This window comes from Anopheles moucheti, chromosome 3 (genome assembly GCF_943734755.1).
Source record: "Anopheles moucheti chromosome 3, idAnoMoucSN_F20_07, whole genome shotgun sequence".
Lineage (NCBI taxonomy): Eukaryota > Metazoa > Arthropoda > Insecta > Diptera > Culicidae > Anopheles > Anopheles moucheti.
The window spans coordinates 50,808,648-50,821,875 of NC_069141.1; the positions used below are offsets into that span (position 1 = coordinate 50,808,648).

At 49.4% G+C, this 13,228-nt stretch overlaps 2 protein-coding genes across 2 annotated transcripts; both read right to left on the reverse strand.

The window, feature by feature from the left end:
- Positions 1-825: 825 nt before the first annotated feature.
- LOC128302795 (uncharacterized) lies at positions 826-3,996 on the reverse strand. The gene is made up of 3 exons (XM_053039646.1): positions 3,772-3,996; positions 2,981-3,693; positions 826-2,248 (listed from the first exon to the last, which is right to left on the reverse strand). Exons 1-3 carry the CDS (start codon positions 3,994-3,996, stop codon positions 826-828), a joined length of 2,361 nt encoding a protein of 786 aa, XP_052895606.1.
- A 3,643-nt stretch (positions 3,997-7,639) lies between these two features.
- LOC128304049 (uncharacterized) lies at positions 7,640-10,946 on the reverse strand. The gene is made up of 5 exons (XM_053041171.1): positions 9,678-10,946; positions 9,376-9,460; positions 9,229-9,303; positions 8,924-9,001; positions 7,640-8,842 (listed from the first exon to the last, which is right to left on the reverse strand). The coding sequence occupies exons 2-5, from the start codon at positions 9,449-9,451 to the stop codon at positions 8,205-8,207; spliced, it is 867 nt and encodes a 288-aa protein (XP_052897131.1). The 5' UTR covers positions 9,452-9,460; positions 9,678-10,946; the 3' UTR covers positions 7,640-8,204.
- Between the last annotated feature and the right edge of the window lie 2,282 nt (positions 10,947-13,228).

The following is a 13,228-nucleotide window of genomic DNA, read 5'->3' on the forward strand; positions in this document are numbered from 1 at the left end:
GTTGTTCACGGTGCACGCTGCAAAACAATGCTAACTACTGCTGGATCCTAGCAACAGACGACAGCATTCTAAACTTACAATTGGCAGTGATTGACATGAGGGTTGGTGTAGATAAACTAGTAATGATTCATTACCTGTTCAACGGTGCTGACGTCCAGTGGCCAACGGAACGAATCAAGCGCAAGCTAGTGGTGACAAAACGTGCGGAGGAGCTGACATGTGTAAAATTACTGCACAGTCAGTCAGAGATCCCATTTCAATCTGGCACCTTGAAGTGTTGGGAAACTGGGAATCTGGAAACGTATGTCACTTTTGTTTAAAAATATGTTAAACGTACATTACCCACGCATCCTGTGAGTGAATATACCATAAACAATGCAACATTAATAAAAATAACTTGTTTGTGACATTTAAATAAAAGCATCTGTAGAAAACGCAAAAAAGTGGATAATTAATTAGGAACGCTATCTCACTAGAGCGAACCAAAAAATTAGTTCTTTATTCGTCAACGTTTTCTAGCGGTAAAAAAAGGGCGTCTCGCGCGTCGTCCTGCCCTTATATACATTCTTTTTCGGTTAGTCCTTCACTCACCGCGGTACTCAGATATCCCGACCGTGAAGCTTTCTTCCGACAACTTCGTAAATACGATATAATGTCCGACAGTGACAGCAGCGGTCGGTGTAAACATCGTTTGTTTACAACATTGCCTCCCGCAGTGAGACAACTGGCTTTCATCCTCTACTCACTCTCACTCTACTTCCTGTTGCTGTCGCTGCCGATCGCTGTCACTTTACCATGCGCCGTATTTTGTTTATCATTCCTAGCTCACGCAGGTAAGTTTCCTTTCCGTACATCTAATAACGCAATCTTTGTTGCAGGTCGCTTATAAATTCCACTGGCGGTTTGGACGCTTGCCTGTCTTACTTGACCGTCCTGGGCCCTAACTACATCGATCACGCGTCCCTTTGGCCAACTGTTCCGCGGCAAACAATTGTCGACTACTATCACTACATCTCCCACCTGAATCGGCCGCACCGACACAAACCACTTAGATCGACGGGTCAGCGTGGGGAGGTATTCCGATACCCATCTCCTCCAGAATACGTCAGCGTTGCGTTGGGCGGCTCTCCACGCTGATTTAGCGGCGATACCACTGTCGTCAAATACGGCGGGCGGCTTGCACCAGTTGGAGCTTCCGAGTAGTAGATGGTTTGGTGTGATCGGTGTGTCCATCTCGTCGTCCAACGGCACGTAGGTAAGTGGTCTCGAGTTGATGATGAACTCGATTTCCGTTAGCGTCGACATCAGCACCTCGTCCGTCGGTTTTCGTGGAAGCTCAAATTGACCCAGCACTTTCTTTACAGACCGGACCAGTCTCTCCCAGCATCCGCCGAAATGTGGTGCGGCTGGCGGATTAAAACTCCATTTCATCTCGGGCCCAACGAATTCGTCCATCATCGCGTTAACATCCACTGTCTGCAAGGCTTCCTCGAGCTCCCGAGCCGACCCGACGAAATTGGTTCCCCTATCGCTGATGATCTCTATCGGTTTTCCGCGCCTAGCGATGAAGCGCCGAATCGCCATAATGCAGGACGCCGTTGTGAGGGAGTGAGCCTTCTCCAAATGGATAGCTCTGCACGTCAGACAGGTGAATATGACTCCCCACCTCTTCTCTACTCGTCTTCCTACGGCAACCAGGAGGGGTCCAAAATAGTCCACGCCTGTAAATGAAAAGGCTCGTTGCCCGACCGCAACTCGTTGGGATGGTACGTTTCCCATCGAGGGAGGCTCCGGAGTGGCTCCGTCTATTTTGCATCGCTGGCAGGACTTACGTACACGGTTGTACTCACCAAGGACCCGGGGTATATAATAGCGAGCTCGCAGCTCGCTAACAACCGTGCGGTGGTTACAGTGCCGATATCGTTCGTGGTAGCTGAGTATCAACAACTCTGTTCCACGATGATTCCGAGGGAGGATAATCGGTTGCTGCAGTGTTTCGCTGACCGACAACGTCCCGGCCAGGCGCCCTCGCATCCTTATTATTCCGTGTTCGTCTAGTACCGGCGATAACTTGTAGAGAGGACTATTCTTCTCCACTCTGCTCTTCCACGGCTGCAACTGAGAGGGATCCTTCTTCAAAGAGCGTATTTCACACGCATACACGTCCGCCTGTATCTGGGTGATGATGATCTGCTCGGCCCGTGTCAGCTCTTCTTGTGTTAGCGGTTCACCTAAAATGACATCTTTCCTGATGGCACGACGGACATTAGTGACAAATCTTACCACATACGCAACTGCCCGTAGAAGCCTTCTCCATTTCGAGAAACGATGGAAATTAATGAGAGGTTCCTGTACCGTATGATGCATCACGTTGGGACGTAGTTCTTCGGGGGTGTCTGGAGATGTTGTTTCCGAGCCAGGCCAGAGTGATTCAGAGCCCCATAGGAAGCTCGGACCGTTGAACCAGCGACTAGTTGGCGATAAATCCGGTGTTTTCGTCCACTTGGTCCCGTCATCAGCTACGTTCATTTTCGTCGGGATCCAACGCCATTGCTCAACCTCCGTTGTTTCGAGCAGTTCCCCGACTCGAAATGCTACGAACTGATTATAGCGACGATGATCAGAACGCAACCAACTCAACACGTTCCGCGAGTCTGTCCAAAACACCGTGCGCGAGATGTTCAATCGGTGTGAGTTGACGATCGTAGCCGCTAATCGGGCACCAATCACCGCCGCTTGTAGCTCTAGTCGCGGAATCGAGACGAAACGCATCGGAGCCACACGAGTTTTCGATCCAACGAGAGAGCATTCCACAACTCCGTCTTCTTCGTACCTCAAATAAGCGACCGCGGCCATCCCACATTCACTTGCGTCGCAAAACACATGCAGATCTACTCCAGCGCGAATCGACGTAACCGCTCGATAACACCTTCTGACTCTCACCTTCTGGACATCAGGGAGCACTCGTTGCCAAATTAACCACTTTTCCGCCGGTTGGTCATGCAGCTCCTGATCCCATCCTATTCCGGAACGCCATATCTCTTGCAGGAGAACTTTTAAATACATCAGGAACATCCCGAGCAAACCCATGGGATCGTAGATGCTCATCAGGATCCGGAGTAGGTTACGCTTCGTTGTGCACGATTTGCCAGCCTGTAGCTTTTCAGTAAACTGCGTCGAGAGCTGGAAAGTAAACGTGTCGGAAGCCGTGTCCCACCACATACCGAGGACCTTTTCCGTTGCTAAACCGTAGCCGACATCGATGCTTTTCTGATGTTCCGCCTGTGTCTGCAGTTGCCTCACCACGTCTAACGAATTAGATACCCAATTCCGGATTTCGAATCCTCCTTTTTGGTGAACATCCCGAACTTCTTTCGCTAGGCATACGGCCTCTTCCTCCGTTTCCACACTCACGAGCATATCGTCCACGTAGTGCTCGTCTTTGATGCATTTTGCCGCACGCGGGAACTCTTCCTCGAATCGCTCTGCGTTGCGATTCTTGACGAACTGTGCGCTGCTCGGCGAACAAGCAGCGCCAAACGTCATCACGGTGACCACGTATACGGCTGGATCGCCGTTTGGATCGTCTCCATCCCAAAGGATCATCTGGCTTCGTTGGTCTTCCGTTCGCATCATCACTTGATGGAACATTTCCCGAATGTCTCCCACAACAGCGACGCGAAACTCTCGGAACTTAAAGAGAACGGAAAGGAGCCCGGCAAGCAGATCGGGTCCCGCTAAAAGGAACGAATTAAGGCTGACTCCACTCACCTTTGCCGCCGCGTCAAAAACCATGCGAATTTTTCCCGGTTTATTAGGGTTGGTAACCGGGAAAATAGGTAAAAACCAGTCGTTTGGTCGTTTGTCCTCCGCCTCACTCGCTGATAAACGTCGAATGTAGCCCTTCTGGATGTAATCTCTCATCTTCTGATTAACCGCCGCAGCTAACTCCGGATCTTTACTCATTTTTCGTTTCAGGAGCTCGTACCGTTTCATCGTTGCAGCTTTGTTACATGGCAATCGGACGTCATCATATCTCCATAGTAAGCCCGTTTCGTATCGATCGCCCTGCAGTTTGGTTTCTCGGTTAAGTATCACCAGGGCACGTTCATCGTCCTTGGATTTGAGTAAGCGTGATGGCTTAGTGATACCCAGTGAATCCAACGAGAAGAACGCCTTAACCTCGCTTGTGAGTACACCATCGACGTTACCTTCGCAGCTGCAGATGTGAAAACTTCTGTGTCCTCCGGTTACACTAGCGGTTGCAATAGGGCAGGGTCCGTATATCATCCAGCCCAGCCTAGTTTTCGAAGCAATCGGTTCATTAACCCGTCCTTCTGTACATTTTAGCGGCTTTCCCAAACGACAATTATCTACACCAATTAGTACTCGAGGTACGGCATCGACGTAAGAGGTGAACGGTAAACCCTTCAGATGTGGATACGCAGATTGCAGTTGTTTACCATCTATCGTCTGCGCGGGCAAGGCTAGATTGCTGACCGTGTGTACCTTTGTCAGCTCATGCACTGGAGCCCCTTCGTATGCACCTGATATTTGCACTGCCAGCTGGACGGAAGCCTTTTCTGCTCTGGTAGTATCTCCGGTCCACTTGAGACACAATGGCCGTGACGTTCCGATCAACCCTAATTCGTCCATCAGGCTATGATCGATGAAGGTCGATGACGAACCTTCGTCGAGAAAAGCGTACGTTCGAACCGTCCTGCCATCCTTTCCATACATCGTTACCGGTACGTAGCGGAACAAAGTGCGATCGTTGGAGCCGGAATGAGTAAGGCAATGCTTTTCTGTTGTGTTGGTCATACCCAGAGAACCATGTAGCAACCTATGGTGCATTGCCTCGCACCCATTGGATCCGCAAACTGTTTTAAGGTGACACCACCCCTTATGGTACTTGAGACATTTTCGGCATAGCTTCTTATCCCTTATATGTTCCTTCCTTTCAGCGACGGTCATCGTTTGGAATCGTTGGCATGTATCCAGTGCGGCACACTCTCCCTGGCAGGCTGAACATTTGGAAACATTTGTATGTGGGTACTTACCGCTTGTGGTGGCGGCGTGCATGTTCAAACGTGCGGTGGTGGGCTGGCGCAGATCTGGTCGTACCGGTTTCACACTGCTCCGACGATCCGCGTCGCCGGATCCACTGCGGTCGAAACGTTCGCTCTTTACCGGAACTACCCTGCTGAGTGCTGCAGCCAACTCGCCGATCCACCTTCCGAAGTCCGACAGCGTAACAGAGGGCAGCTGCTGTTGGTGCCTCGCCCACTCGATGCACGTGGCCGACGGCAGCTTCACGATCAACTCCTTCAGCAGGATAACGTTGCAGGTATATTCCGGCAGCCCAGATGCTTGGATGGTCGCACACAGGTTCCTCACCGCGAATCCGAACTCCACCAGAGTTTCTAGTCGATCCACTCGTGGGGCTGGCATACGTCTCACTTTCTCCATCAAATTTTCAACGATCACCTCCGGCCTCCCAAACCGTAGCTTGAGCACTTCTATGGCTTCCTTAAGTCCGGAAGGCAGCAACAACAACGAGCTGACCGCTTCCAGCGCAGCTCCTTTCAACGCCTTCTGTAGCCTCAGCAGGTTCTCGTAGTCGGAGTACCCGCAGATTGCTGTCGAGTGCTCGTAGCTGGAGATGAAGAGCGGCCACTGTTCTGCGGAACCCGAAAACGTAGGTAGCTCTCTTCCACTGGCTTTCCGCGCGGCGATTTGTGATTGACTTAAGAAAGTCGATCCCAAGCTTCCAAGTGTTCCCGCATGCCCGTCGACGAAAACATTGTGCGGGTACGTTGCTGGCGCGCTCGTGCGCGGTTGGGCAAAGGTGCTGTTTGCCTGACCAAGTCCGCGGGGCGGTATAAACGTGTAATAACCGTGATCGAGTCCGTGTGGTTGGGCGGTATGTCCGTATCGGTTTCCGTGTGTGTGTGTAGACGTGCTGTGTTCGAAATCGTGTCCGTGGGCGGCTGCTGAAGTGTCGTGATCAGTTGCGTGCGGTTGTGCCAACGTGCTGTGCCCAAAATCGTGTCCAGGTCGGTGCGTTGTTCCATTTATGCGGCGAGGATCTCGCGACATGAGATCCTCTATCGCGCTTTGCCACTCGCGAAATTCCGCGTCACGTCTCGCGGTTTCGTTCGCTGGCCATGTCGGGAGGTGCGTCGGTGCATATTTACTGGTGGCCACGGTAGGGTTGTCCTCACATCGGAAGTGTTCCGTGTCGATATCAACGCGCCTTCCAGCAGCATCAAGGGAACCACCATTTTCTCGATGCAGCAGCCAAGCACTTGCTTTTTCTAGTTCGCATTGCGATTCGCGCGCAATTTCACACTCTCCTTTTGAAAACTCCAACTCGCGCGCGCGGAGTTCAAGTTTTCGTTGCTGCAGCTCGATTCTTAAACGCTCGAGTTCGAGCTGCTTCCTCCGGTGTTCCCGGTTAGGGGTCATGAACCCTTCATGGGTTGCTGACCGGTGCGCGGTCGCCATCGCCGAATTCGATGCGCCATCGGTGACGCGTCTTAAACCCTCCGGTTGCGTGTGGCCATTTTGTGCGTGCGTGTTGGTGTGATAAGGGGACGGCCGGGCTGCTTCTGGTGTCGCGTCCAGCGCGATGGCATCCCTGTGCCTCACCGGAAAGTATCCCCACGGAGTCTGCACGGTCTGCTCGCCCCGGTGGCCCAAAATCCCTTCGCTCTGGGACGATTCTTGTACGGCCACGGGCGATCGAGCCGAACAGGAGGGCGTCGCATTCGTCGCGACTACGCTTTCGCGTTCAGCCGTCTGTTCCTCCGAGGGGAATACAGTATCCACTCGCTGGCTCGTCTGTTGCCCGTCTTGCACCGTGTCATCGCCGTGTTCCATTTCGCGAATCACTTAAAACGTGCGCACTATAAACTGGAATCCACTATCGTTCGTTACGCGATCGCGATTATCCCCGGTGGATAATTTACTTTCGATTCGAGCGAATTAAACGCGCACTAAACTTAGCTTTGCGACGCAAGTATTCTTGCAAACTATCGCAAACTTGTTGAAATTTGAAGATTTCCAACAAACTATTTTTTCGAATTAGTTGGAGCTAATTTCTTGAAATTAGAAACTAATTTTTTGGAATGTAGAAAACGCAAAAAAGTCGATAATTAATTAGGAACGCTATCTCACTAGAGCGAACCAAAAAATTAGTTCTTTATTCGTCAACGTTTTCTAGCGGTAAAAAAGGGCGTCTCGCGCGTCGTCCTGCCCTTATATACATTCTTTTTCGGTTAGTCCTTCACTCACCGCGGTACTCAGATATCCCGACCGTGAAGCTTTCTTCCGACAACTTCGTAAATACGATATAATGTCCGACAGTGACAGCAGCGGTCGGTGTAAACATCGTTTGTTTACAACAGCATCTGTTAGATTGTAGTATGATAATCAAACAAACAATTACATTGTTTAAATATATATTTCAATATAACACGAAAAAAAAAATATTGTTCTGTCATTGTGGCCTTATTGTATTACAAATTTAAAATTTAAAACTAAAATAAAACAAACATTTCACAGTTTTCTGTATCCTAAAATAAAAGCAGTTCTATCTTCGGTATTAGCACATAGTTTCTTTTTGTTCCTGTTACATTGCGCTAGAATCTTGCATTGCAATATAATTACATTGTACACTTTTCAGTGTAGCACATGAAAAATTATTCTGTCTGTGATCGGTATTATCGGCCCCCCCACCGGTCTGCAGGGCATCTCAGGCTCATACATTTTTTTCGTAGGACCAGGTTCAAAAACCTGTTGGAGTGATTCCGCTCTTTTCCAGGAGTGAACGTTTCAAAATCGCTCCTTTTTTTTGGAATTTTTTCCATCACTACCTACTACCTACTAAACTGTTGGTGTCAGCAAACCCATTGAACGTTTCGCACATTTGAGTGAATACTACAACGTCGTACAAATAATCTAAAACAGTGTAAGGCATGGAAAGTATGCGGCAGAGTATCTCTGCTATGCACGCATGTATAAAACCGATTTTATAGTTAAATTAATCTTATCTTATCTAAAACAAAAAGAATCCATGAAAAAAACTAAAACAAGAAACCTTATAACATTAATCAATTATAATAGGAGTAAGTATAAATTATGTAGTGACCAAAAACTACTTAATCCCGTATCCTAACCTTAAACCTGCATACACTTACTAGCTAAGTAAATCTAGGTTTCTTATGGCTAGAAGTCGCTTTTGTTGCAGGAATATGTACGCGAGACTTAGCGTGTTTTAGTTTTAGCTTGAGAAATTCTTCCACATATTTTGGTGTTGGCAACTCATTACCTGCTATGGGTATGAATAGCTGTAAAACTTTCGAATACCTCCTAAATTCTACTTTCTGTTCCCCTGTTTTACTGAGACCAGTCCAAGTTATTTGGGCAAAAAATGCTTTGCTGAATAGCAAATCGATCGCCTGGTGCATACGATTTTTAACATCTGCGCAGGATATTTTCCGCTGCAAAAATTGCACAACCTTGAGTTCGTAATCCGCATCCGTACACAATACTCTATTAAACTCTTTCAATTCTCTCTCATTCTCCAATGGTACTAACTCAAAGTTCGACCCAGGAAAAACCCCTTCTCTCGGTCGGTTTATCGGTAAATATTCCTTCAATGCTTGCCTTCCCGAGGGATAGTTGTCGATGATAACGTTCAGTTTACCATCAACTTTGTTCCGGAGGAACACGATCTCCTGCTCCAGATGTTGGATCCTGTCTTCGGCCACCCGCAACAACATTTCATGGTTGCAGCAAAGTCGTTCGCTGGCAGTGGATGTGCTTGGGGATGCACAAGCTAAAAATCGATCAAGCGTATTAGAAAAAAAACGTTAACGGACCAAGGGTTTCTTGCGTTAGCAAACATCAATCTTCTAACCTCTTTCGGTTATGCCACTCAAACTAAGCGGCGTCGTTGGCAGACTGTCCACTGCCAGCGTCGCTGGCGGATTAGACACTGGAGATACAGAAAAACAAGCGTATTAGAAGATTGTCATCGGTTAAAGGAATCTGTATGATTGCAAGTGTGAATATTTTGACCACTTCCGGATCCTCCAACATTCACAGCGTCCAGCGGCACTGTGAGCACTGGTACTGCGGAATCTGGTAAAAAACAAATTTACCAACAAAACCAGCACAATTTGATAATAATACATGCATAGTACTGAAGCGTTGCATACTTACCAGCAGTCAGTGCGCTCCGAGCATTAACGTTGCCACTGGACGCTGAAGGAATTCTCGCAACTGTAAGTTGAGGCACTGTGAAGAAAATGCACATGTATTTAAATATAATACAATGAGAAATTTAACGCTGAACTGTACTTTACGTACTTTCTGAAAGTTGCAAAATAGCCTTATGGATATCTGCCAGGGAGGGTGATGCTGGACGATTATCGATGTTAGACATTTCGTAGCACTGGTTAAATAAAACACTGTTAACAACACTTGTATAAAAAGTTCAATAAAAGCCTGTCTCCAAAACGCTTTAATGCGACGATCGTTGCACAATATTTGATGCATTGAGCACCTCAAACACCACGGTTAAATTATCGAAATAAAATAATCGACTTGTTTCGGAGGAGTGTTTAACGCCCACCGAAAATCTAGAAAATAAAAATAAAAATATTACTTACAAATCGATGCTGGCTTTTTGTAACGTTGCCTGAATTGCTTGCTGTTTCTTCTTCGTAGCAAAGATTGTTCCAGTTTGTACCTATAAGTATATAAAACGAATACTAATAATTTTCCTGGTTCTGTTGGCAGTGTAGTAGCAATACTCCACTGATACGGGAATGGATCCGAAGCTTCTAGAAAGATAACATAGGCTCTCCATTCCTTACTCCCACCCAATACGTCCCCGGCGTACAGAACGGTAACATGTTTCTCCAATATCTGAGCTTGGGTATACGGGGAAACCCAACCCCTTGAGAGGATGGGTGATATGGCCAAATTGGGAGGATGGAGAGGTGCTAGCGTCTGTTCTCCATGTCAGGGGCGGCTGGTTCTCTCTTCTGTCCTGGCTTCGTACGGGACTTTAAACAACTGCGAAGCGTAGGCCCTCCGTCGAGACAGGGGGTTGGGGGAGAGGCCTTGCAAGCCACCCCCAATACCACCGCAACGGAAGGACATCAAAATGATTCGAACGGTAAATGACCCACGCTACGAAATACGACTAACGATTGGAAACTTGGAACATGGAACTGCGGATCCCTTACGGCACCCGGAAGTACCCGCATTCTTGCGGACGAGGTGAGGGCCCGCGGCTTCGGAGTTGTAGCACTTCAGGAGGTGCGATGGTAAGGAGTTACGGAGCGCCCCTATCGCAGTGATTGCATGATCTACCAAAGTGGTGGGGAAAAGCTCGGTACGGCGTTGCTGGTCATAGGTGAGATGCGAAAGCGAGTGATCGGATGGTGGCCGATCAATGAAAGTATGTGAAGGTTGAGGATCCGGGGGAGGTTCTTCAATTTGAGCATTATTAATGCGCATAGTTCGCACCTTGGAAGTACCGATGACGATAAGGAGAACTTTTATATGCAGCTGGAGAGAGAGTACGACTGCTGTCCACAACACGACGTCAAGATTGTCATCGGAGATTTTAACGCTCAGGTCGGACGGGAGGAGGTATTTAATCCCACAATTGGAAGTTTCAGCGCCCACCAGCTGACGAACGACAACGGGCTTCGCCTTGTAAACTTCGCCTCCTTCAAGCACATGACCATTCGCAGCACCTTTTTCCAGCACGCACCTCGCTTCAGCTACACCTGGAGATCACCACAGCAGACATATTCCCAGATTGACCACGTTCTCATTGATGGAAGACACTTCTCGGATATTATCGACGTACGGACATATAGAGGAGCAAACGTCGACTAAGACCATTTCCTGATTTTATGGTTAAGTTACGCCAGAAACTGAGCGTAGCCAATAAGCTGCGCTATCGGCCAACCCCAAGGCTCAACACAGATCGGCTGAGCCAAGCTGATGTGGCGAGAGATTTCGCGATCGCGCTCGGGGAAGCGCTGCCGGAGGACACCACTACCGAGGCGAAATCCCTCAACGACCACTGGCGTATGGTGGAGCAAGCCATCAGCAGCACGGCCGAGCGAACAATTGGCCGCGTAACACGTAACCAGAGGAAGGAATGGTTTGATGATGAGTGCAGGCGAGCACTATCCGAGAAGAACGCGGCGCGTACCCGAATGCTCCAGCGCGAGACCCGGCAGAACGTGGAAAACTACAAACGAATGAGAAGACAGCAGACCCGACTCTTTCAAGAGAAGAAGCGCAGCTTTGAAGAGTCGGACGAGCAACTGATGCAGCAGCTATCTCAGTCGGGGGAAACTCGCCAGTTTTACAGGATGTTGAATGCGGCACGAAGCGGTTTTACTCCCATGATCGCAATGTGCCGCAACGTGGAGGGAGATATCCTGTCGGACGAGCGAGAGGTGATCGACAGGTGGAAGTGCTACTTCGACGGACACCTGAACGGAGCAGATACAGCCAACACAGGACGAGGCACAGGAAGCAGAATTGAGCAGCGGAATGGCAGCCAACATGACGAAGACGAAGTGCCCCCTGGCAGCGATGGACTGGTGGCAGAACTGTTCAAGATGGGACCGGACAGGCTTGCCGTTATCATAGGCTGATCCTAAGGATTTGGGACCAGGAAGAACTACCGGACGAATGGAAACTGGGTGTCATACGCCCAGTCTACAAAAAGGGTGACAGATTAGACTGTGCTAACTTCCGAGCCATCACAGTCCTCAATGCCGCCTATAAGATCCTGTCCCGCATACGCTTTTGCAGACTTGCGTCCCTTGCTACAGATTTCGCCGGAAACTATCAAGTTGGGTTTGTTGGAGGCAAATCGACCACCGACCAAATCTTTACTCTTCGGCAGATCCTCTAGAAGTGCGGAGAGCAGCAGATCTCTACGCACCACCTGTTCATAGACTTCAAGGCGGCCTACGATACCATAGATCGGACAGAGCTATGGAACACCATGCAGCAGTACGGATTCTCTGGGAAGCTGGTACGGCTGTTGAGGGCCACTATGGACGGAGTGCAGCGCAAGGTGAGGATGTCGAACATGCTGTCGGAATCGTTCGAATCTCACCGGGGTCTGAGGCAAGGTGACGGACTCTCCTGTTTGCTGTTCAACATCGCTCTGGAAAGTGTCATGCGAAGCGCGGGCTTCGACATCAGGGGCACGATTTTTACCCGATCTCTCCAATTCCTAGGCTTCGCGGTTGATATCGACATCATCGGACGGACATCTGCGGCGGTGTGCGAGGCGTACACCCGACTGAAACGCGAGGCCGCTAGGATTGGATTGAGGATCAATGCGACGAAGACAAAGTACCTGCTTGCCGGGGGCTCTGATCGTGATAGAACCCGACTCGGAAGCAGAGTATCAGTTGACGGTGACGATCTCGAGGTGGTAGAGTAGCTCTGCTACCTTGGCACGATCGTAACTTCGGACAACAACGTAAGCAGCGAAATCCGAAGGCGCATTGTTCAGGGAAATCGTGCATACTACGGGCTCCACAAACTCCTGCGATGCAGAAGGCTCCAGCAACACACGAAATGCACGATATACCGCACACTGATACGTCCGGTAGTCCTCTATGGCCATGAGTCATGGACAATACGGGCGGAGGATGCCAACGCTCTCGCCATTTTCGAGCGGCGGGTGCTACGGACTATCTTTGGCGGTATCTTTGAGCAGGGAGTGTGGAGAAGGAGAATGAACCACGAGCTAGCTGAGCTGTTTGGCGGAGCAGACATCCTAACGGTGGCTAAGGCCGGAAGGATACATGCCCCACCAGGAAGGTGCTTGCCAGTGACCCGTTCGGCACGAGGCGCAGAGGAGCGCAGCAAGTTCGTTGGCTGGATCAAGTGGAGCAAGACCTGTCGGAGATCGGGTGCAGCCGGGGGTGGAGGAATGCAGCCTTGGACCGAGTTTCCTGGAAATGGATTAGGGACCTGACCATGTCAGCACGACGTGCTCAACTGTAAGCGGGCCAAGAATAAGATGACTAATTATTTTAAAATTAATTTAAAAAGAAATAGCACTAGGTTGCTGTTCATGGGGCGGCCCGGTGACATGATGGTAGCGAAGCCGGTCTTCACACGAACAGATCGGACCAAAATCCCATCCGGACCAATTCTCCGTAGCAAG